Source organism: Strigops habroptila, chromosome 11, assembly GCF_004027225.2.
Source record: "Strigops habroptila isolate Jane chromosome 11, bStrHab1.2.pri, whole genome shotgun sequence".
Taxonomy (NCBI): Eukaryota; Metazoa; Chordata; class Aves; order Psittaciformes; family Psittacidae; genus Strigops; species Strigops habroptila.
The window spans coordinates 10,950,738-10,972,874 of record NC_046360.1 but is presented as its reverse complement, the minus strand read 5'-3'; the positions used below and the strand labels follow the sequence as shown (position 1 = coordinate 10,972,874).

General features: G+C 42.3%; 2 protein-coding genes across 26 annotated transcripts in view; one reads left to right on the top strand and one right to left on the bottom strand.

Moving 5' to 3' along the window:
• Positions 1-706: 706 nt before the first annotated feature.
• PRR14L (proline rich 14 like) lies at positions 707-20,112 on the bottom strand. 6 transcript variants are annotated; one of them, XR_003993832.1, is made up of 9 exons: positions 18,013-18,892; positions 16,371-16,452; positions 9,707-15,431; positions 6,251-6,319; positions 5,416-5,584; positions 4,994-5,100; positions 4,809-4,880; positions 2,343-4,396; positions 707-1,515 (listed from the first exon to the last, which is right to left on the bottom strand). XR_003993832.1 is itself a non-coding variant. In XM_030502000.1 (9 exons), the coding sequence occupies exons 2-9, from the start codon at positions 18,466-18,468 to the stop codon at positions 4,114-4,116; spliced, it is 6,963 nt and encodes a 2,320-aa protein (XP_030357860.1). In that variant the 5' UTR covers positions 18,469-18,513; positions 19,839-20,112; the 3' UTR covers positions 2,259-4,113. The 6 variants fall into 6 exon arrangements, 5 of the variants coding, with proteins under 5 accessions (XP_030357860.1, XP_030357859.1, XP_030357863.1 ...); XM_030502000.1 differs by lacking the exon at positions 707-1,515 and adding an exon at positions 19,839-20,112 and having other exon boundaries at positions 2,259-4,396; positions 18,013-18,513; XM_030501999.1 differs by lacking the exon at positions 707-1,515 and adding an exon at positions 18,968-19,016 and having other exon boundaries at positions 2,259-4,396; positions 18,013-18,513.
• Positions 20,113-20,238: 126 nt separating this feature from the next.
• Positions 20,239-22,137, top strand: part of DEPDC5 (DEP domain containing 5, GATOR1 subcomplex subunit) — a 46,221-nt gene continuing 44,322 nt past the window's right edge. For 18 of the 20 annotated variants that reach the window (XR_003993835.1, XM_030502021.1, XM_030502017.1 and 15 more), the window contains exon 1: positions 21,225-21,632. Coding sequence is in view for 19 of the 20 variants with exons in the window: in XM_030502021.1 (XP_030357881.1) it covers positions 21,575-21,632 (58 nt within the window). In the remaining variant the exon portion in view is untranslated. The other 2 variants (XM_030502005.1, XM_030502004.1) reach the window with 2 other exon arrangements.

Sequence of the window (22,137 nt, the reverse complement as noted above, 5' to 3'; positions counted from 1 at the left end):
TGCAGCCAGCAAGCTGTAGCCCTGAAGCAGCAGAACAGGAGGATGCTTGTTTAGGTCTCTGAGGTGCTCCCTTCCGTTCTTTACTGGAGCTTATATGCCATCTGCGGGAGCCATGTAACACTGCACCTCAGTCAGAGAAGGGAGTTAGGGGAACAGTGAAGACACACATCTGCCAGCTTAAGTTTTGCCAAGAGCAGCGTGCAGCTGAACAGCAGCAAACTGAAAAATCTGGGTTATACATAAAATTTATGGGTTAGAGGGACAGGGATGTTGCTTTCTGGTATAGACATTACAGATGCTTAATAGACTTTTTTGGTGTTCTTATGCTTCAGCTTTGGTTTAAAAACATCAGTCTGATGGCATTGCACAGGCTGTAGTGCATGAACCACTGGCCTGCTCCAGCCTTGAATTTGTTCTGAACCTAGCAGGATCTGTCTGTGCTCTCTTAGTACGTTAAGAGATGGATGCTGTCTCAAGGCTAGAATCATGCTTGAACTCCCCCAGGACTGTTTCTGTTCCTGTTGAAGTGTGGGTATGGATGAGGGAACACTACAATTGCTGCTACATGGCCTCAACAACAGCCCACCCAGTTAGTTAGCAGTGTTTAATCTCTTTGGAGATTTGACCTCTTCCCGCCATGTATGCAAGACAGATATATCATGCATATTTACTGATACGAGCCTAAAGAAGGCCTTAAAAAAACCTGAAAGGTTCTCAGAAAAATTTATTCCATAAATTAAAAACACACACAAAAGAAACAGTAAAATTTTAGATTCACACAATATTGAACAGAAACAAAATGCCAAGAGCACGATGGAGGCTAATGGCACAGGTGTACAAATTCTCATTGAGCTATTTGTTAACTTGATAGCATCATACAGACTTTTAATCCACAGTTACCATCCATATTCTAGAAAAGCACCTGGAACATAATATACCAAAGGCCCATCTCAAATCGAATACTATAAATGAGAACTGCTTGCAGAAAATCATACCCAGCAAGCATCATCAGAACTCAAACATATGCAGCCACAAGGCTAGCCAGGCAAATGATACAACATACACTAAGTAGCCTCAGCTGCTCCAGTTGTAGCATGATGAAAATAAGATGATTTATTTTTTGTGAAAAGTGATCTTTCTACCTCCCATAACCGGCACATTTAGCAAAGAGCTGCCTGGCTCTGCAAAACCTACTAAGAGACAGGACATGGCAAAAGCTTTGCAGTTATCAAGCTGCTTTAGTCATCGTTCTGTGAGCAACACATACGGTGTCTTTCCATGATAACACAAAAAAAAGCAATCCTCACTGGAGTAGGTTCACTTTAGGAAAAGGCAAGTGTACGTATCCTCCAGCTAGGGATGTGTGCAGGACCCCAGAAGATGCATCCTCTATACTTGTTTCTTTCAATTGTCTGGGACAGAAGCAGCTCAGAGTGGCAAATACCTGGCTTTTGCACAGCCATCACTCCCAGTGTACAAGCAGCAGCTACAAGGAACAAGGCTGTTCCACAAATGCTGTAAGCAGGAACAGAGGTGGGAAAGGAAGAAAGAAAAAGTGCACAAGCATGGCTGACATCTGTATGCAGGAGGGGCAGAAGAGATGCTTTGTCTAAATGAGCTTACATCTTTATCATCATACAAATACTAAACCAAACAGAATAATGCTGTATATTTGGGTTGCCACAAACTAAGGTCTGGGACACGCTAGGCAACTGCAACATCATTTTGTAACTCCAATTATTGTGAACAAAAGAGAATTGAGTGTTTCCATGGCTCTGCTCTCTCTGCTGTAGCTGTTAAAAAGCAAGCTAAGAAATGATATTTTGAAGCAGTCAGAAACAAGACAGAGCAGGGAAGCAGACAAAAAACAAGAAACAAGAAAGCCCACAACCCAAAGGAAAAAACACATTCCATGATCTGAAGCACATTAGAGGTCTGAACTTTGCCTGGACCCAAATTTCCTCCCTCCCCACCCATACTCTTCGTCCTTTAAAGCCCCAATAAGGTTCAGCTCAATTGTGTCACAGCACTAGAAGCCTCCCACATAAATGGAAGATGAATGAATGCTGTGTAACAATCCCGTTCTATAGCATAAAACCATAAAAATATATATCTCACTCTTGCAACAGCTTTCAACCAGTCAATAACTGGGCTAATAAACCAGTAGAGGGAAAGTTTCAAAGACTTTTTAAAAGGCAGCCGACCTTTTGGTTTTTAGGGATTTCTTTTTACAAAAATAAAGAGGATCAAAGTGTTGTACAGCAGCCGCAATAGGTTAACCAGACCCTGCTGCTGCAATCGTATGCCACTATGTTCAAAGTTCGCCTGCCTTGTTATTTTACCCTCAAAACTCAAACACCACTCCTTGAAGTGTGTGCTCCTCTCTTCTCTACGGTCTTCCTGATTAAAGACAACTGGCCTCCAAAACAAGAACGTAAACTTCTAGGAATCCCAGCACATAAGCTGGGAGGAAAACAAGCCCCGGTTACATTTCTTTCGAGACTCGGGCACACATAGTGTAATAATCCTCTTCCATTTCTCCACTTCCAAAGCTCTGGAATTCAACACATAACTTGTTAGTTTTTAGTTTTCTGTTCAGTCAATAACAGACGTGGCAGAGCAACAGAAGATAATGATGGTATTTTCAGTCCTGCATTTATTTGGACTTCACTAAAAATACCCACCCACTAGATAGTTGCTTATTTTGAAGGTAAATAGAAACTCTGTTCTATGGGTAGGGAAATAAGAAAGTGCAAGTTTCAAGTGACAACTAAGAGAAAGAACAGACTAATTAAATTTGAGCATCCCAGCAACGACAGCTTTGCCTGAATAACTTCTATAGGCACTAAAGGACAGAAATTACCTGAACTGCAGCTAGCATTCATTTTGAATTATGCTTCAAGTACATTTAACAGAAGTTATCCCAGAGGTGAGCTCCCTTCCCTCAAATGGTGTAGCTGAGAAACCGCCCAGTGCTGCATCAGATAATTAGAAATGGCCTTACATAATGAAACAGAGAAAATTCCACATGCCAGGAGGCTCTTTGTACAACAATAGCTATTATGTACAACTGTGCTGTTGTACGTATTTAATTATGAGTTACATGAATTGTAAATCTAAAATGATAGAAAAACCCCTTAAGATAGAAAAAAAATTCATTTTCTTGGTGGCATTAAAATGAAGTTGGTATTTTTAATGGAATTAAAATCACTTAAAAAATGAGTCTCAGATTTTGCTGGTGTTCCCTGCATGCAGCAGCTCAGCTCAGTTAATAAAAATCTTTACTTACGTATCCTGCAGCTTAACATCCTCATGGGCTAATTACCTTTTCCTCTGGAGGAGAGGTTGGCATCAACCAAGTAGGTAACAACTCTACTATTAGGGAAAAATTAGTACTGGGCACATTTTTTTCTTACAATATTACCTTTTTTTTGAGCTCATGTTAAAATTTGTCCTCATGCAGCAAATAAAGAAACATATACAAAGTGCAAGTTATTTAAAGTCTAGTTATGTGGGGCTTCTGCTGCCTGAAGCCAGGAAGGGCACAGAAACTCAGAAGGAACCTTCTAAGTAAACGGAAGCAATAAACAATTGAAAGCAAACCTGGACAGCTACTTTTAATTATTAAAAAGTTAGTGGTATATCAAGAATGTGTTTGCTAGAATTTATCTTTATCAAATATCATATCTCTTCTGTCAGGTTGTTCAAAATAGCCATTACAGTAACAACAGCAGACTCAAATGTGCAAATGATCTGAAGTTCAGAGTTCTAGCATCACTGAAGGTGCACTACTTCCTCCTTTACACTCCTACTCCACCCCCAAAAGGTATTTAAATGTAATTAAACATTAGCAGTAATTTCCAGGGGCTGGGGAAGGAATGGTAAATTGGATGTGGCTGTGTTACACTCAAACAGGGACCTGAAAGAATCCCTCCAATAGCATTACAAAAAAAAAATAATTTAAGAAAAAACAAAATAGCACCTTAAAGAGGGCCACAGCCAAAACCAGCTCATCAGCTATTAGAGCAGAGTGGCAGAGTAACATATGAAGAAGTCAGTAGGTTTCTCCCAAAAGGACTAAAATACTAAAGGAGCTGACTGGACCATTTTCAGCTAAATGGCTCCCTCAGAGGCCTGCTCTTGCTCAGCCTCGTTTGCAAAGAAGGCATCAAGGTCCATTAGCTTCTGACTCAGAAGAGCATCTAACTCTGCACTCTGGAGTGCAGCTTTTTTTGCCCGGGTGAAACTACCCACTGCTTTGATTTTGCCTCGTCTCTTCCTTTTCCGAGGAAGAGTAAAGTCCTGAAACTCCAGAATCCGCTTCCTCTTCTGCTGGCTGACAGAGATCAAGCATCCATTTTTCTCCTTGGGCTCTTCAAAGATTGTTTCCAAGCTCCTGACAAAAGCAAAGCATAGAACCTGTGAATACTCAAGGAGTAGGTAACCACCTTACCAGGACAAGGAGACCAGTGGATTTCATAACCCAAGTAAACACACTTCTAACTTTACATTCTTACAGTTCCTCCACACCTCTTGTGATGTGTACTTACCTACAACACACCTCCTGTAACTGCACATTACTGCTAGCTAAACAATGTTATTTGTGCACAGCTTGGGTTGATTTCAGTCCAAAAGCACAATTATAGAAACAGTAGAAGATAATATTTTTGAACTTTCCCTACCACTTTAAATTAGAGCAATTTAAAAAGATTTATCTCCGTTTTAGCTTTCGAACACCTTTAATCTCTCTCTCTCTGCCTAAGTAATGCACATTTATCTTGGTTTTCTCATTAGGAAGCAGAACCAACCTGGCTGGAGGAGGGGACTTGTAGTTCTTGTTTGTATAAATTTCTTCTAAACTAAATTCTTTCTTCTTAAGCCTGAAAAAGTAACAAACAAATCAATCAAGGAAGAAGAATTTCAAAACTACCTCTCTTCATAACAGGCAGGTTTACAAGAGCCAGTATGAGTCCATTTAAAAGACACTGCTCACCTTTTTGGTTTGGGTAGTCCCATTGGAGTAAGATTAGGGTCTGGCTTAGGAACAGTTTTCCTGATTGGGATTTGTGAGACTTTCTTTGGCCTCTTTTCTGGCTCAGTCTTAAGAAAAAAAAAAAGGGAAAAAACAAAGACAGGGAGAAAAAAAGAAAAAGAAAAAAATTTAAATGAAGGAAATAGTGGCCACACTAGTCAATAGAATTCCTTTTTGAGTGTACATTGTCTATAGAATAATCATTCCTTTTTGTTTTGCCACCTTCTTCCTGCTTGAATAAAAGGAAGAAGCATCACAGACCAGGAGTAGCAGCCTGTTTTCTCTCCTCATCTCCAACAGTTATAAGACAATATTCAGTAGCAACAGCTTCAAGTTCTGGGGAACCAAGAGCCTGAGACATCTAAAATCTAAAATGAACTCACTTTTTCCAGTTCTTTCTCATCCTGGGATCTAAGACAGGCTGGAACAGAAACATCACCTTCATCAAGGGCATGGACCTGGAGTTCAGATGCTGGAAGCCTGGGGGGAGATGGTAATGATTCCAGACGTGAGCAAGGCTTTGGTAATGTAAGAGGGAATGAAGTTTCCAGACTGTAACAGAGAAAGAAGGGAACATATTAGATTAATACCCAATTTATGCTACAACAGCATTCCATGCTTTCAAGTGATGTTCCTAAATTGCAACATGAGCACAAAAAGCAATGCAGTTCACAGAAATTGCCCAAGTGAGTGAACTTTCTCCAGTGCAGTTAAAAGTTTACAGCTCTATTTAGTAAGTACTGATAGAAGAAAGTGATTAACCTTTCTTTTCTGCCAGCAAACCTTTGATACAACTATTAATTATACCTTTTGTTTACAGATAAATATAAAAGCTTTATCTCTGCCACCCCAAAGCTGAGAAAGAATAGAAGGAACTTTCAGCACTTAATGTCCAGTCAGTCAGACAGAAAGAACAGAGATCCAAGTAAGGAAACAAACTTCTCTAGTATCAGATATTCATTTAATAAGAAGTGGCACAACACAGTTGAAAGCAACAGAATTGTTCTGTGCAATGAGCTACATGGTGTTTTCATTAATGCCCCTCCACACTTCTCCATTACATGATCCAGTCAGTTTACTTCACTAACTTTTTAATCAGAAAGCTATTCTTGGAATAAGCTGCCAAAAGCTGAAAGCCAAACTGACATAAGCAATGTCTTTCTGAGGAAGTTTATGATCCCACTACTCAGAATAAACATCAAAGTTCAAGAGACTCACCACATCTCATGACCTTCAATCTGTAGTGCTTCCATACTCTGTATAGGTAAGTGCGGTGTGATGGCATAGCTGGTTCCAAAGAGGAATGAACAAAACAAAACAAGACAGACAGAAATTAGGTGTACATTATAAAACAGTCAAGGGGAAAATTGTTAGTATAAACTGCACTGGAAGACAAAAAATGCTAACATCAGGAATGGGAATGAAAGACACAAACGATGCAAGAACAAGCCACATCTGCCATTTAGTCCACTAAATTTCACTGGCAGCTTGTTAGGGAAATAGTCCTACTTTCACTTAAAAATGGTAATGATGAGAAAAGGAAATAAAAGTACAGAAAGAGGGAGACAGTATTAGTCTGGAACTTGTAATTGTTTCTATGAAAGTCTATATTCCTCATTCAAAACCCCCAGGTTTTAAAATTAAAGTAACCAAAAACCTTGAAGGATTTGGCTACTAAATAAAAAAAAAGAAAAAGTGCATAATAGCAACAGGAAGAATGGACAGGAAGGATTTCCAGCAGATTAACTCCCTGTTGTCTCTAACTCCCACAGTCTTACTTGAATATACTTAGTTGACTGGAATAACCAAAGGCCTTTCCATAAGGGTTGGTAATTACCATAACTCTGTGGCATAAAAGTTAGCACAGCAGCTCTAAGTCCTTCAATATTAAGCTTTACTTTTGTGCCCATACTATTAATAGCAGGGGGAAAAAAATCAGCTGGGACAGCTTTTATTACATTAGACAGCAAATCTTGTACTTGCTGTTCTCCCAAACTAAAAGCTAAATGTATGTCACAGTTCTAAGGCAAAAGAGTTACAGCCAGACTGCAATGCTACAGATAAATGAAAACCAACCATGCTGGCAGCACAGATAAGTCCAAATATAAGGAGGTCAGAAAGACCCATTTCTTGTGTTTGTCATTTAATATCACAACTGTAACATTTTGTTTTTCTCCATGTTCCACTTGCTATCCCAGCACCTGCAACCTGTATCAGTAGTGCATCAGACTCTCCATGCTAGAGGCAGAGCTTACTGATTTATGCAGTAATAATTACAGGGGGAAGAAAAAAAGACACTTTAGAAATTTTGAATCCAAATGAGCACCAATTAGAAAAAGTATTTCACTTAAAGAATGCTTTTACTGGAGGTGGAAGGGACAGAAGATTCATAGGCAGGAGAAATACTCCAGTTCCTTGTTTTCCTGTTATTAAAACCACTAACTATGAATGAAATAAAGAGGACAAATCTCTTCCAGAAAATAAATGGCCTGTAGACAGCTGGGAGCCACTTGCTAATTCTTCTGGTTTTTAAATATCTTAATTTAAAAAGGCAAAGATTTTTGTCATACTGGGAGCTGAAAATGTTTTTACACTGCATGAAACATACATCCCGTATTCCTGTTTTTATACACCAAACATTTATTTCATAGGGGACTTTTTTTTGGAGTACACACATATTTAAGATAGATTTACTGAATTATCCTCTTGTCACTGTTCCTGCTAATGGTTTTCTAAAAAGAAGATTTATTAGTTGATGAGAAAAGGTTGTCAATCTTCAGCAAAATGGAATCTAAAATTGTGTTAAATATTTAAAATGTTAGGTTTTGTTCTTTATGTTGCTTTATAGCAAAACCTTTAATATTAAATTTTTGCTTAACTGTTTTAGGAATAGAATTTATTTGCTGCACTTCTTTAAATTTCCACAAACCGTCTTTTTTTGCTCACTGCATGCTACAATAACTTCACCAAAGCAAATCTCAGTGGCCAGAATTGAGGCTCATACATGCATTTGTAGGGTATTTTAGAGAAAAAAACCCCAAAGTTAAAATAGTCTAAAACTCAGTTTGCTTTTCACTTGAAGTGATGAAGTTTGATTTGGGTCCTCTCCCTTTGGGATAAAGATAATTCATAGCAAAACATTCAGTTTTCAAATTACCCTTTACGTCAAGGAAATAAATCCTCTCAGACTTCAGCTAACTGGATATGCTGTAACAAGCTGCCTGGGAGTCTGCGGACTTATGAGAGCCTAAGTCAGCTCTGATCTCCCAGCCCAAGATAACATGCCTCAACAACACAAAGTAAGAAATTCACCTCAAACGCAGACGTAAGTTTTAAAAAGGGGGTTGTTTTGTTTTTAAAGAATGGCAACAATGTCTCATTTTTAAGTTTAGTGCTCAAACTGTAGTTTACTGGTGTGATTACTTCCAGAGTACTAATTTGTACACTAGAAAATGCAGCATGCTATATTGACTCATATGGAATCAAAAAGAATGCAGGTCCAACAGAATGGGCTGTGAAGTTGTCTCTATGCCATTGTTTAGCTCCATTCTTTCAGTGCAGACAACGCCCAGAGCGGAGCAGTACTTTTATAAGCTCACTCACACCTTTGGTAGGCATTAGAATTTATACTAAGTGATGTACTTAAACTTTTAGGTATGTTATCCATTTATACAAAGCAAAATAGAGCATTAGTTTATCTGGCAAGATTTTTGGTTATACGTATGTCAAGCCACTGACATAAAATAAGCCAAATTCAACAGTTCTTTAGAGACTGCCATATTAAAGAAAATACTTCATCAAATGGACTTTCGTACAGTGCTGGTGAGCCTACACTCTGTCCAGGAAGCTCAAGACCATAAAACCAGGGACTGAGCTGCCCTGTGTCACTGAGGCATAAAAGGCAAAATCTTTGCTCAAGAGCATGCAAAAATCCTGTAGCAGAGCTAGGAACCTCTTCTCTCATTCTGTTTCTTAGTAAAAAGAATGCAAATGACAAAGTTAAATATGCTGAGTAAATCTCAGTCCTCTTCCCATTCATGACAAGAATGATGCTCACACACAAAATTCATTACCAACCTGAAGTGGAGCTACACTTGCTTGTGCCAACAATACATCAGGCTCATATTATCAAAAGGCACAGCATACATAAAGAGGTTTCAGTTAGCATAGAAGTGTCGTGGAATACAATTAAAACTTTAACTGAATCCCACCTCCCACCCCTCAGGATTCTTCCTAATCTGATGTTGAGCATTTTTCAGTGGTTCCAAGTGGCGCTTGTGGCTCAGACCTCTGAAAAAAACTTTCCTACCTCAGAAATCCAGTTGTTCTGCAGTCACTCTGAATAGACCTAATGAAGTAGCTCACCTTTCTGCATTATATATTCTGATGCATGGTGTGTATATTTTGCAAGGGAAAAGAAAATAGAGTTAGCCATTCTGCTGAAACAGGAGATTGTTAAAGAAGTGAAGGCAAATATATTTAAATTCAGTTAACAGACGGTTCCGTATGGAAGAATCTTCCATGTTGAGGCATTTTTGGAGCAGAATGTGTAGAGATTTGGAACAGGGGAAACTGACCCTCCACTGCAAGCTGCAATTACCCTCTCCCTCCCAAAAAGGAGCAAGTACACACCTTGCACATATTTAATCTCAGAAATGAATTGATGGGTTTTACCTGTTTGCGATGCCCATACTTGGCTGCCACTTGCAGTCATTGGAATGGAGAGGAGTGATTTCGGAAGGCCAGGCAGAAGGACCGTGCTGACTCCATATGGATAGTACCCTGCCCAGCGAGTATGGCAATGAAGAGACGAGGTCATCTGATACAGAAGATGGATACCTTGCCCCTTTCAAACCCTGTGTGAACTGCGATATAAATAGTCTCTGGATGGTAGGAATATGACTAGTTAAGTTTCTTCTTCTCGTCCAAATCCTGTAGCATCCAGGGGAAGAAATTGCTAACACTGTGTGAAGGCCAGCCATGGAGCAACCGCCTCTTCTTCGCCGGTCACGATGAAGGACAACAGCCCCTGGAGTTGTTAGGGAGAGAGAGGAATGCAGTTCATTATTTGGACTGGAATCTTCTTTGAAAGCTGTTGTATCTGAACAGCTCTGAGACAGGAGAAAAGAGAAAGTCCACTTTGAAGGCGGTGCTGGCATTTCTCCCAAAACTGGTCCATGATGTAGAGAGTGCTGGGATGTCATCCCTGTGAGGTCTGTCACAGGACTGGAGTCCAATTTTATGTGAAAAGAAATTGGGAAAACTGTGGTATCCAAGGAAGAGGTTGGAGGCTTGTGGCTCAAGTCTGAAAAAAGTATTTTGGTAGATTCTACAGGATAAAGTGCCAAAGGCTGAAAGCTAAACATCTTGGTGCACCAACTGTCAGCCCAGCGTGAGTGTAAGTTCCTGTTAATGCAAGAAAAGGCTTCCAATAGATTCTTATACCTGCGTTGGCTGTACCTCTCACCTACTGGAAGAAGTTCAGCAGAACGTGGCAGAGGTTCTACCTTATGGCTGCTCTCGGCAGGAGCCAGGAGCTGGCTGGCCATGGCAGACAGCTTGCTCAACAGTGCTGGTTCTTTGGTACATTTTCTAAGTCTCAAGCTGTTCAACAAACTGCACCTCTTGGCCCTCTGCCTTGTCATATGCACACACCTCATGGCTGCTTCTGCTCCCGGTGCCGGTGGTTTACATGGAAAGTACCAAGACTTGAGAAGTGTGTTTTCCTGTTTAGGGAATATTTCTGGGGGAATCTCAAAAAAAGGTGAACTTCTATTTTTTTTGCATTTTCTTACGACTTTTAGCTGATATGATGTGGGAACTTTTTTGCATGTCCTTCCAGGCTGTGTCTTTAATGGAAGAGGTTCTCTTCGCTTAGTTGTAGTTCCAAAGGCACCAGGGATTCCATCATACCCTAAATTAAGGTTCAGGTTTTGCATTTCTGAATCCTGAGTCTTCAAAAACTGTGAACTAATAACATCTGTGGTAATCTTTGGCCTTTTGACTTCTTGTAAAGTGCTATATAGTTTATTTTCGCTGCTTCCAACAGCAAAAATCTCCTCTGAAGTACCTTCAAACTTTGTATTTCTTGATGTCACCAACTCATGTGAAGAGCTGCATAGCAGTTCAGAACTGTGCAACATACTTGGTCGCAGTGTGATTTTTGCTTTCTCTTGATATTCTGACTTCTGTTCTTGTTGTGCATTGTCTGACAGATGTTCTTCCATCTTCTTACACTTCTTCTTTTGTTTAGGTACCTGACATTTCTCTATTTGATCAAGTCTCTCTGAACCTGAAACCTCATTTTCCTTGCAAACTGAATGAGTTGGTGTAGCGTCCTGGCCTTCTATAAGCAAATTTACATTATCTTTGCTTTGTGCATTTAATTTGTAAGGCACACATACTTCATTGCAAACCACAGAGTCTGGGGGCAATTCTTTGCAACTGTTTGATAGATTAATCATAGGTGGATAAAATGGGGGTGTTGGATTACACTGCAATTCTGGTGAAGTTTCTGCATCAGACGCAGCTTCAGCTTGACAATCACACACAGTTTCTGAAAGGACACTGGTACCTGCTAAGTTTGTGAGCTTTGTATCATTTTTTCTTTCTTTTGAAAGATTATTTAAATTAGATCTTGGGATTTCTTCCAAAACCTTTCCATAATTCTCAGTACTGAGAGGGACTATTTTGCTAGCAGGCTTTTTTGAATCTTCTGAAAAGGCCCATGGACAATCTTCTCCATCAAGAAAAGAATCTGTGGGCAAGTTCTTTTTAGGGGCTACTTCTCTTCCCATCTTCTCCTCTATACACGTATTCTTAAACTTCTCTCTACAGTGAGTACTTTTTGGTTGGATCACATCCATGTCTTTTACACTTAGCATGCTATGCCCCTCACCTCTCAGACTTTCTTTGTTGTAGGCACAAACTCTTGAGCATTTTGCACCATTCAGAAAGCTGGTTGCGGCTTCATTATCTGACAATGGGACCTCAGTATTGTTGGCTTTTCTCTTATCAGACATTGTTACAGAAAGAGGCTTTGTCACTGAAGAATCTTTGCTAAAAGCTTCAGCTGCAGATGAATCACAGTTATCCATTTGTGTATTCCCAGATAACAGACACAGCTTTTCTTTCTTAGGCAAAGAGATTCCCACATTCAGAGCTGATGGTGTTTCTGAATCCACCTCAGTCTCATAAGATTCTTGGGTGTCAAACTTTCTGAAATGGGATGCAGCAATACCCTTTTGAGTGTCAGTTTCTTTACAAGGCTGAAATGTTAACTGTGGGCAAGAGTTACTTAAGATAGATTTTATTCTCAGACTCTTGTTTTCTGTCTCTGAAAGCACATTCATACTTTCTGGCTTATATGACAGACTCCCAGGAATTGATGAAAAGGGCAAAAACTGGGCACTAACTGGGTTTTCCTGATCCTCCACTGATGACTTCACCTTTGGCAAAGATTGCTGCATTTTGTTTCCTGCAAGCACTGGCTCTGCTTTCTCTTTTGCACATTTGATAAAGCAAGCATGCTGTGAACAGTGTGATTTGCTATCAGGAAAGCTTTGTTCAAGACTTCCATTATCTTCTCTTTCACATCTGTTCTTGTGTTCTTTTTGTTCGATTGTCTTCTCTTCAGTTAGATCACTGACAAAGCCCATGTCTCCTGAATGGCGTTCATTTCTCTCACCATTTAAAGAGTCCAAATCCATCACACTCTCTTTCAGAGTTCCTTGAAAACTGTCTTCTCTTGCATACTTATGGGTTACTGGAGGCAGGTCGTCACCTGTTTTTAACATTATCTCTTCACTCTGACTAGAGCCAATCGATATTTTGGTTTCTTCCACAGAACTAGCCATAGTTTGTAAGCCAGTGTTCGGTGGTTTATTTAAACTTTCTAAATGTTGCTTGCTGCCTGGAATCGGGCCGTCAAACTCACTCTGACATGCAAGACACTGATTTTCCATTGGATGAAGGGTCTTCTCTGCTTGAACATTCCTGTTGCTGAGTAACGGACACGTCCCACAGAGTGAAGCGCTGTACTCGGAGGGATTAGCTGTGAGCGATGACACTTCTTCCTCCTCACATGCACCCGGTTCTCTCTTCTTTGGGCCTAATGGAGAGTTGCAAAATCCAAAATTATGAACACAGGTTTTTTTGTTCAAATCTCTGACTAATAGCTGTTCTCTAGTTTTATTTCTCTGATTGCCTTTAGGAGCCTTTGAAGAATCCACAGTTCTTATTCTATCAAATTCATCTGTCTGGAGAGCACACACGCCGGTTTGTTCTTTTGCCTCATCTCTGCCACAAACAATTTCACTGCCATCTGTTACTTTACAAAGATCAAATCGTTTCAAAACCTCCATATTCTTATTTGGAACCTCGTTTCTTACCAAGGTAGCAACAGACTTCTCTGCAGCGTAAGCTGAGCAAAATGTGGGCTTTGCTGTGGAAATGTCATTTATCCCATACAGATCTACACCTCTGCTGCCCCAGACATCTTCACAAGGAAGAGACTCACATGCCAAAGGGAAGCGTGCTTTTGGAAAGATGAGTGCCTTTGAAGCTGAAGCTTCTCCTTCCAAATTATCATTTTCCTCAATCTTCTTATTGACCTCAACATTAAGGGAATGACTGTTCAGGAGAACATCATCTCCACGTGTACTCCCTGATAAAAGACAGGAAGCACTGGCAGCTGTACACTGGTCTTTCATACTCTGATTATTACAATTCCATGTGTCACTATGTTCATTTTCTAAACTAGTGACCATGCTCTGTGTATTTCCCACTGAAGACTTCATGTTCTTTTGGGAAGTTTTGCTTGTCACATTAGGGACCTCAGAAGTCCTGGAACTTAGTGAAGACTTGAATTTGTCTTTATCAAGTGCAGTTTTAGTGACTTGCTCCCCTGTTGTTCCAGAAGCACCAATTAATTCTTTTCCAGATAGATTATCCTGAGCCTTGTCCCTGCTTGAAACTTCATTAGCAGTACAAGGAAGATACTCATTATGATGAGGTTCTCTTGATTTTTGTGGAACAGGAGGTAGAGTTACATTTAGTGTATAAATCAAATTAGTTTCTTTGCCAGTGGAGAAACTGTCATTACTATTAGCTTCTGTAGCTTCAACTAAACTGCCAGCCAACTCTTCAGCTGTTGTATTACTCTCACATTCCTTTTCAAGTGGTTGTGCCTCAGATGAACCTTTTTTTAGCTTGGTACTAATATCCAGACAGCTGTGGCTACTGGGAGGAGAAATTTTACTGGAGGGATTATAAAAGCATATGTCTATCTGTCCAATTTCATGGGAAGCAGTGGTGCTCCTTTCCATCAATAGACTATTTTCTTTCACATCATCCTTGCATAGATCACTGACAAAGAGCTGCCACTGGTCCTTGTTCAACTTACCACCATCTGATGGGGCCATTTTAAATCTTTCTTTTGAGAACTCCTCAGGAGATGAAGCAACAGAACTAAAAACTGAAGAATGACAATGCTCAGAATTAGCACCCTCTTGACCTTCAGGACAGCTACAAATTTCAACGTCATCTCCTACAGCAATTTTTCTCCAGCCTTCAGCAGCCTCTTCAAATTCAGAGCTGTATGATTTACCTACACTAGCACTTCCTTCCCTAGTGTCAGATTTAGCACTAGATAATCCTTTGCTCCTTACCACCGAAAGCTGCTCTGTTGGTTTAGATGTGGAGGGTCGATTTTCTCCAAACCCAGTTCCATGATCATAATGAGTCTGAGTTTCCATGTTTTGGGGGGGTTCATTGCTAATTCCATGGGCTGCAGTACTATTGTTTTCTGGTGGTGTATTTCTGAAGTCCTGAGGACAGATGATTTTCAGAACCGAACATAAAACTTTGGAATTTTTTGTGGAGAGTGTTCTACAGCTTTCTATTGATGACAACCTATGAGGTTCGTTATGTTTAGGTACAGGACCAGTGCAGAAGTCATGAGCATTGTTTTCTTCACCCTGCTGATAAGTCTGGCAATTAGCAAGTGATATACTGCACTCATTATCAGGATTTCCTCTGGGTAACTCTTCTTCTCTAGTCTCCAAACCAGATGCAACGTTACCCCCTGTTCCCAATGGCATAGCAGTATGGGATTTCAACCCACTGTACTCATTTGTTTCTTGTGCATTCTCTGTGGTTGATTCAATGTCCGTGACTTTCAAAGGCTCTGAAAAATCTAACGAGCTGGTTTCTGAAACCCCAGCTCTGGCCACGACTTCTGGGCATTCACTGCTCTCAGGTGGAAGACCTTTACTCACTCGGTCATTCCTGTATCCTGCTTTACTAAATATCCTAGTCCCATCAGCCTTCATACCTTGTACTTCTTCAGTGAGCTTTGGCAGAGTTTCAGCCGTCATCTGAACATGTGCTTGGTTTTCTTCTGCATAATTAAAAATAAAGCAAATCAGAACCATATACCATATAATTTAGAAGGCCAACGTAATACTTATTATAGAAGGCAAATAATACTTATTGGTAAGACTGAAGCTCAACACAGCTGGGTACTTTATCTGCTCTATCCTAGAATACAGCTGTACGGTAAGTGGCCATTTCCATTCCTTCTTCCTTAAAGGCATTTTTGTCAGTAAGTCATCCATAGGAAGACAATGTGTGTCTCATTCTGTCCAAGCAGTTATGATTATTAAGAAACTGTTTTGTAAAATCACAAAGAAAGTGCTAATTTAAATTACAGTGACTGTAGAATATCTTATAGGGAACATATCTGCTCAGACTTTTGCAGATCTTTTTTGTGGTTTCTACTAAGAACCAAGACTAGGTGGCATTCTAAATACAAGCTTTGGTTATGAGAGCACGGAGGGAGAAAGAAAATAATTAGTAGGTGCAGGCAAAGTGACCAAAGTATTGAAGCTAGAAAATTAAGGATCGTAATGAAATTAAGATTTGTTTTGTTGTCCTCTTCCTTTGGATTCTGCACTTGAATTTTAATTTTCTGAAACATCAGAAAATGAAAAAGTCTTTCTCTTTTTCACATCTTTGCTATTACTGCTGTCATATAATCCAGCTTTCAAACAAAAGGAAATGCAAAACGTCTGCTGTTAACACCACTTTCTGCTTGGGGGTAAATAAGTATTTGAATTAAATAACTAAAACACACCTTGTACATAAAAGGGCTTCAGGAAAAGTGCACATGCTGTCAGGAGAAGGCAGAGGACTAAGTTTTCATATTGTTCTAGCTGTGCAGGGTAATAATTTCTACTGTAAAGCAAAATAAATGAGCTATCCCACAATCACTCATCAATTCCAAATCAATAGAAAGTAACCTGGGAGAGCAGGAGGGATGTACAACTAAAATACACACCTGTGTTCTTCAGAGATCCCACTACTTCGGTGCAACAGGTTCCCAAAGGCTTAAATTCATGCTGGTTTAAGTGAAGGTCCTCCTGCAACGAGACAGGAATATTAGTGGAGATTGATGGATTTCCCGAAATGTTCAGCATGTTTCAGGGACTGCACCTGCTCAGCTGGGCCAGTTCTGAGTGAGAAAACCACTGAGAAACCTCAGAACACATGAGTCCTTGCACGGAGGCAGCCTTGCATTGCAATTGGTTCACACAGTTCCTTTCTGATCCTATCAGTCACTATCACCTCCCCAATAAACCCTGATGCATCCAAAAAAGATTTGTGTTTAGCAGCAATGAAGTTTTGTGACACAAGCAGTTAAAATATAAGCACCTTAAAATACAAATTGTCACAGATTCAAATCAGATGAGTAATCCAGTCCCCAGGCCTATCTCACATCCCCAGACCATTACTGTACACCTCTGTAAGATACATGCACTTTCTCTTCTTTGGTAGAACTTGCCTTGTACCACTCCTTCCCTTGCCTTAAAACTACAAATCCAGGAGCAGATGACCTCAGTCTAATTGCAAAAAAACCCCCAAGCCAAGCCAAACCAAACCAAGACCCCACAACCAAACCACCAGCACTGTGAAATTTGTGAAAACTCATCCTGGAAAACTGAATGACTGGAAACTTTATTTAACTTCACAAACTTCTAAATAAATCAATCAGATACCAAAATCCAGAGTTAAACCCCCAAAATACTTTAGTATTATGCAAAATACAGTAAGTAGGTCTGTAAAACACAGACCTGTGCAACATATCGAGGTATTCTTAGTGTCCTTTCCAACCCTAACTATTCTATGATTCTATGATTTCCTGGCTGGTGTGAGTTCAGTCACAATACTTTTTTTCTCCTCTATGTTCTTTTAGGGAGTGTGAAAACTATTTACAAATGAAAGAAAACTGATTTTTAGAAAATATCAATTTTTACATAAAGAGTTTTGTGACTGTTCAGTTTTCAATAGAATATTATTTGGCACTTCTTTCAGCAGCCTTTACCTAGAAATAATATCTTTAACATCAGGGGTTGTTAAAGGGGAGGAGTTAAAAAAAGCCATGACCATGTGAGTCTCTTGTTTTGAAAGAGGAAACTGACAGTGATTTCCTCTCTCAATACAAACAGTAATAGTAAAAATGAAGAATGATCTTTATTTTTAGATTAAACCCTGAAATATTAAACTGAAGCCCCTGTAGCATTACAATACTAATAGTAGTCTGAAATAACTATTATTTAGTGACTGGGGATGATGGTACCAGTAGAATATGCTGTACCCACAATACTTGGATACCAGGCAAGGAGCTTTCTAAGTTGTTTCTCTCTTTTTTTCAGTCAGTTTTGCTCTACATTCTGCTACATCCGTGCCTCACACCATCTCAACAATATTTAAGAAAGCAAAAAGCTTGATGTTACAAAATACTGCTTGTCTCCTGAAGTAGGGTCTAATTTTGCACTGGACCCAGGACAATCCAAATAACACCACCCATGCCAGAAGAGCCAAATAAGAAACAGGAAACCACACAGACGCAGTCATCCACCCAGTCACTTTAACCCTACATTCAAAACATCACACAGGGATGAATTTTGCCATTTGCTTACTTGTTTTGCCAAGCTTCGCCCAGGAGCTGGAGTCCAGCATTCAGCAGGATACTCCTCAGCATCTTGTGCCTCTTCGCCACCTCTCTGATATCTCTCACTAGAAAAGTCTAGTCTCCTGAAGTTCTTTTTTTTGCCTTTTTCGTCCTGTTCAAGGTCTCCAGACTTCACTAATTCTTCATCAAGGGATTGTGCTGGCCCATGAGAAATCACCTGGAGCACATCATCCAAATCTTGGCCGAAGTTCTCTACTGCTGGTGTTGCGCGATGCTCCACTGACAGACCGCTGCTGTGTGCCAGCACAGGCACTGACACACCAGGCTTTGCACTTAACCCAACCTTAGGCTCCGACACAGCCATAAGTTCCGTGGAGATGCTCGTGAGCAGCCCAGGGTATGCCTCCTCTATTCCAGCAGACCCCGAAGAATCAAGGAGAGATTCCACCCCAGATGAAAGCATCAGGGCAGCTGAGGATCGGTTGTCCTGAGCTTTTCACAGTTTACCCTAAAAATAAAAGCAATGTTAAGTCAACATAAGTAGGAGTAATCTCCAGGTTAAGAGGTACAGCTTCATTCCTGAAGATTCCAGCATGTATGTTTAAGAAAGCTACTTGCAAATAATGTTTTAAGAAAGGAGCTGAGAAATGTTTGCGTTTCTAAGCAAATGCTCATTAACAGAGGAAGAGAGCGTGAACCGAGAGACATCCCCAAGCCTTGTTTTCATATTCAAACATCTTCCTGCACATGTAACTTCATCTTCTGGAAAACCTGAAAACAGATTATCAAGCGCATCACTAGAGCTCATATTAGACATCCTACTCCTCAGCTAAAACCAAAGCATCATTTGTTTTCCTGTGATTTTGTTAAGTTTTTAATCTTCAGGGGAGGGGGGAAGAAAACAACTTTTCTTCATGTTTTCTGCCTCGAAGGAACACTTTAAGACACAATCCATCACACACTGTGCCTCGTTAGCTTCTCTCACAGAAGCACCTCACGCTTCTGTCGGATGTCGTATCGGGCACATCCGGCACGCATGTCGGATGTGCCGTACCAGCTCTGTTCGCACATCGCTGGTACCAGCGTCGGGACCCTCTTCAGCCCAAACGACACACCCCGATGCCTGGCACCAGCGAGAGCGCACACATCACAGCGCGGAGCGCTCCAACCGCTCAGACGCCGGCAGCGGAACGAAGCCCCAATCTCCCCTCTCCTGAAGACACCTGCACCGACAGGAGCGGGCGCAGCCCGGCGTTGACAGAAGCATCAGTTACTCAGTTTACAAAACCACGGGTTTGAGCGCTGCTCCCCCTGCTCCCGAACCGAACCAGCTCCTAAGGAACAGGCTCCTCCGGCACCAGCCCCGCGGGAAGCACCGCGCTGCCGGCGGCACCGCCGAGCCCCGGCTGCGGCACGGCCCGGACCGACTGCTTCTTTGTCCGGAGTGCGGCGGCAGCGCGGACAGGCTCAGCCCGGAGCCCGTCTCCTCCTCCCGGGACAGAAGCCCCGGACAGCGGCGGCCCGATCTGCCGTGCTCGTCCCCGGTGGTCCGCACCCATCCCGAGGCAGCGCACTGGAGGAGGCCGCCGCTTTCGGTAATTATGCAACCGCCGCTGGCTCCTCCAGTGCCGGCAGGGAGCGGGCTCGGCCCCGCAGAGCCCCCGCCGCGTCCGGGCAAGGCCGGGTCCCCCGGCAGCCCCTCTCCCCCTGCTCCGCCTCACCGGGGGCGCCGCTGCCCATTCTCAACCGGCGGCAGCAGGCGGAAGAGGCGGGCCCGCGGCAGAGACATCCCCCCTCCGCAGCCCGACGACGGCAGCGTTCCGGTCCCGTTACCTCAGCGGCGGCGGCGACCGCCGGCCCCGCTCCTGCCCGCCCAGCCGCGCCGCCCGCGCCGCCCGCCCCCTTCACGGGTCGCATCACTTCCTCATCCGGGCTCGCCCGCTCGCTCGGCCCCAGCGGCCGTTGCCGCGGCACCAACCCGGTGCCCACAGCTCCCCCGCGTAGGGCCCCGTCCGCCACGCCGCCAGGGGGTGTCCCGCCACCGCGCCTTCCCACCGGGACCGGGGATATGCGTCACGTGACGCGCGCGTGCTGGCGCGGCGGCCCCGGATGCGGAAGTGGCGAGCGCCGCCACAGGGGCTTCGTCGGGACGGTGCCGCTGCTGCTGCCGCCGCCGCCGCGGGACACGGGATAGGAGGTCAGGACCCTGCGCTTGTCCCTTGCTCCGTGGCCGCTGGGAGGGACGGGGCTGCTCTTAGGTCTGCCGCGGGAAGGCGGCCCTGGCGGTGCCGCCGTGGGGTGGCTCGTCCCATGGCAGCCGGTGAGCTGCCCGCGGCGTCTCTCGGACGGTGTCCCCCGCTCCCCTCCTGCCGGGGCTCCCGGGCCCCGCCGCTGCTAGACCGCCTCGGGGGAGAAAACTGCCTCTTTACCCCGCTAACGCTGTTCGCAAGTGCGCGGCGGAGGGACGTGGCGTTTCCGCAGCGGGGTGAGCAGCGGTGAGTGCCCGTGAGCGCCGGCCGAGAGTGCGGCGGGTTCATTCACACTCAGTTTGACCCGTGCGGGGCCCGGGGCGCCATGGGGCGAGCCGCACCGTCAGGGCCTGCAGCTGAGTGCCCGCTTTTTCCAGTCTCCGTTCCAAGTTTGTTAAGATAAACTCTGTAAAACCTTCAAACTTTGGACGTGGGTTTTTTTTTTTTCTCTTCCATGCCTTTGTAGCTCGGTAATTGAATCGGCTTTCTGAAAAGCACGTCTGAAGCTCAGTGCTTTAGTCTGTTTGAAAGACACTTTTAAGTCCTTCTGCGTTTTGATTTGGTGTAAGAATGCAATTATAACTAAAAGAGCTTATATTTTAATGTGACTGTAGTTTTATGAAGAAAACCATATTCTCACTGATAATTTCCAGTTTAAACACACTTCTAGAAAGAGTAAATTGGAAAAGTGAAAGTTCTCCCTTGAAATATGCTTTATTTTAAATGAAACTGGCAGGAAGGAAAAAATGTGGTGGTTGGTGCGGTTAAAAGAAATGAATGCAGACCAGTGCTTGGAACGTGTTTGCTTGGTCCTTGAACCTCTGCTGGCTGCAGCTCTGTTGGTTTGGTGTGGAATCATCTGGCTGTGGATTCCAGTGTCTTTGAGATGTGTGGAAAAAGACGTGTGAAGGGGATGGAATGAAGAAAACAGAAGACATAATAGGCAGTGGGCATAAGTCTGGGTATTCATTTTAGCGGATTTAACACAGGATTCAGAATTTTTCCTTGAAATAGGAAAGATAGACTTTTAGAGAGTGGTACTAGCTCTCTGGCAGGAGTGCTGGTAGGAGAGGTTGTTGTAAAATTGTTGTAAACTGCTAAACTTTTAGTTTGGTGTTTATTAAACTTTGTAATGCACCTGCCTTTCAGGTTTGGCTTCCTTGGCTATGTGGTGGTACAACAGCCTGTGTGCGCACACGTGGTATAAAGAATGGTTTTGTAATAACACAAGATCTGTGTTTGCTTTTATTTCCATATTAGATATGCAAGATGTCTTCAACTGTTTTTACTCAAAGCAGCTGAGAAGAACTGGAATTCAAGATGAGAACTAACAAGGTGTACAAGCTCGTCATACATAAGAAGGGGTTTGGAGGCAGTGGTCAGTATCTCTTGGTTTGTAACAATGAGACCAGCACTCTCTTACTTCATTGAAAGCAATTAATGATTTATTGATCTTTCTAACAGAACAGTGAAGATGGGACTTTGGTGTAACCAGCAGTGTTACCAGCCAGTTTGGAAAGCTCTTTTTAGATAGCAAGATACAGCAGAATAAAATTGCATTTGTCAGAACAGAATGTGATTGCACCTAGAAAATAAACTTGCTTTATTCTACCTCTTCTCCTTTTGTTGCATCTCTTTTTTCTTTTTTTAGCCTTGTATTTCTGTCACCCCAATAAGTGACAGACGTGTCAATGACTCACGCCTGTGTGTAGGTGTGTTTCTGTGTACTAAGAACAATGTCATTTATTTGATTGTTCCCTACTTCTAGACTTTCAGCATGTTAACAGATCTTGTTAAGGTTCCTGTTAGGCTATCTACTTTCCTGCTGATGTGTGTTAGATAAGAAGTTCAAGAGATGATCCCGCTTGCCTCATTAAGGCACA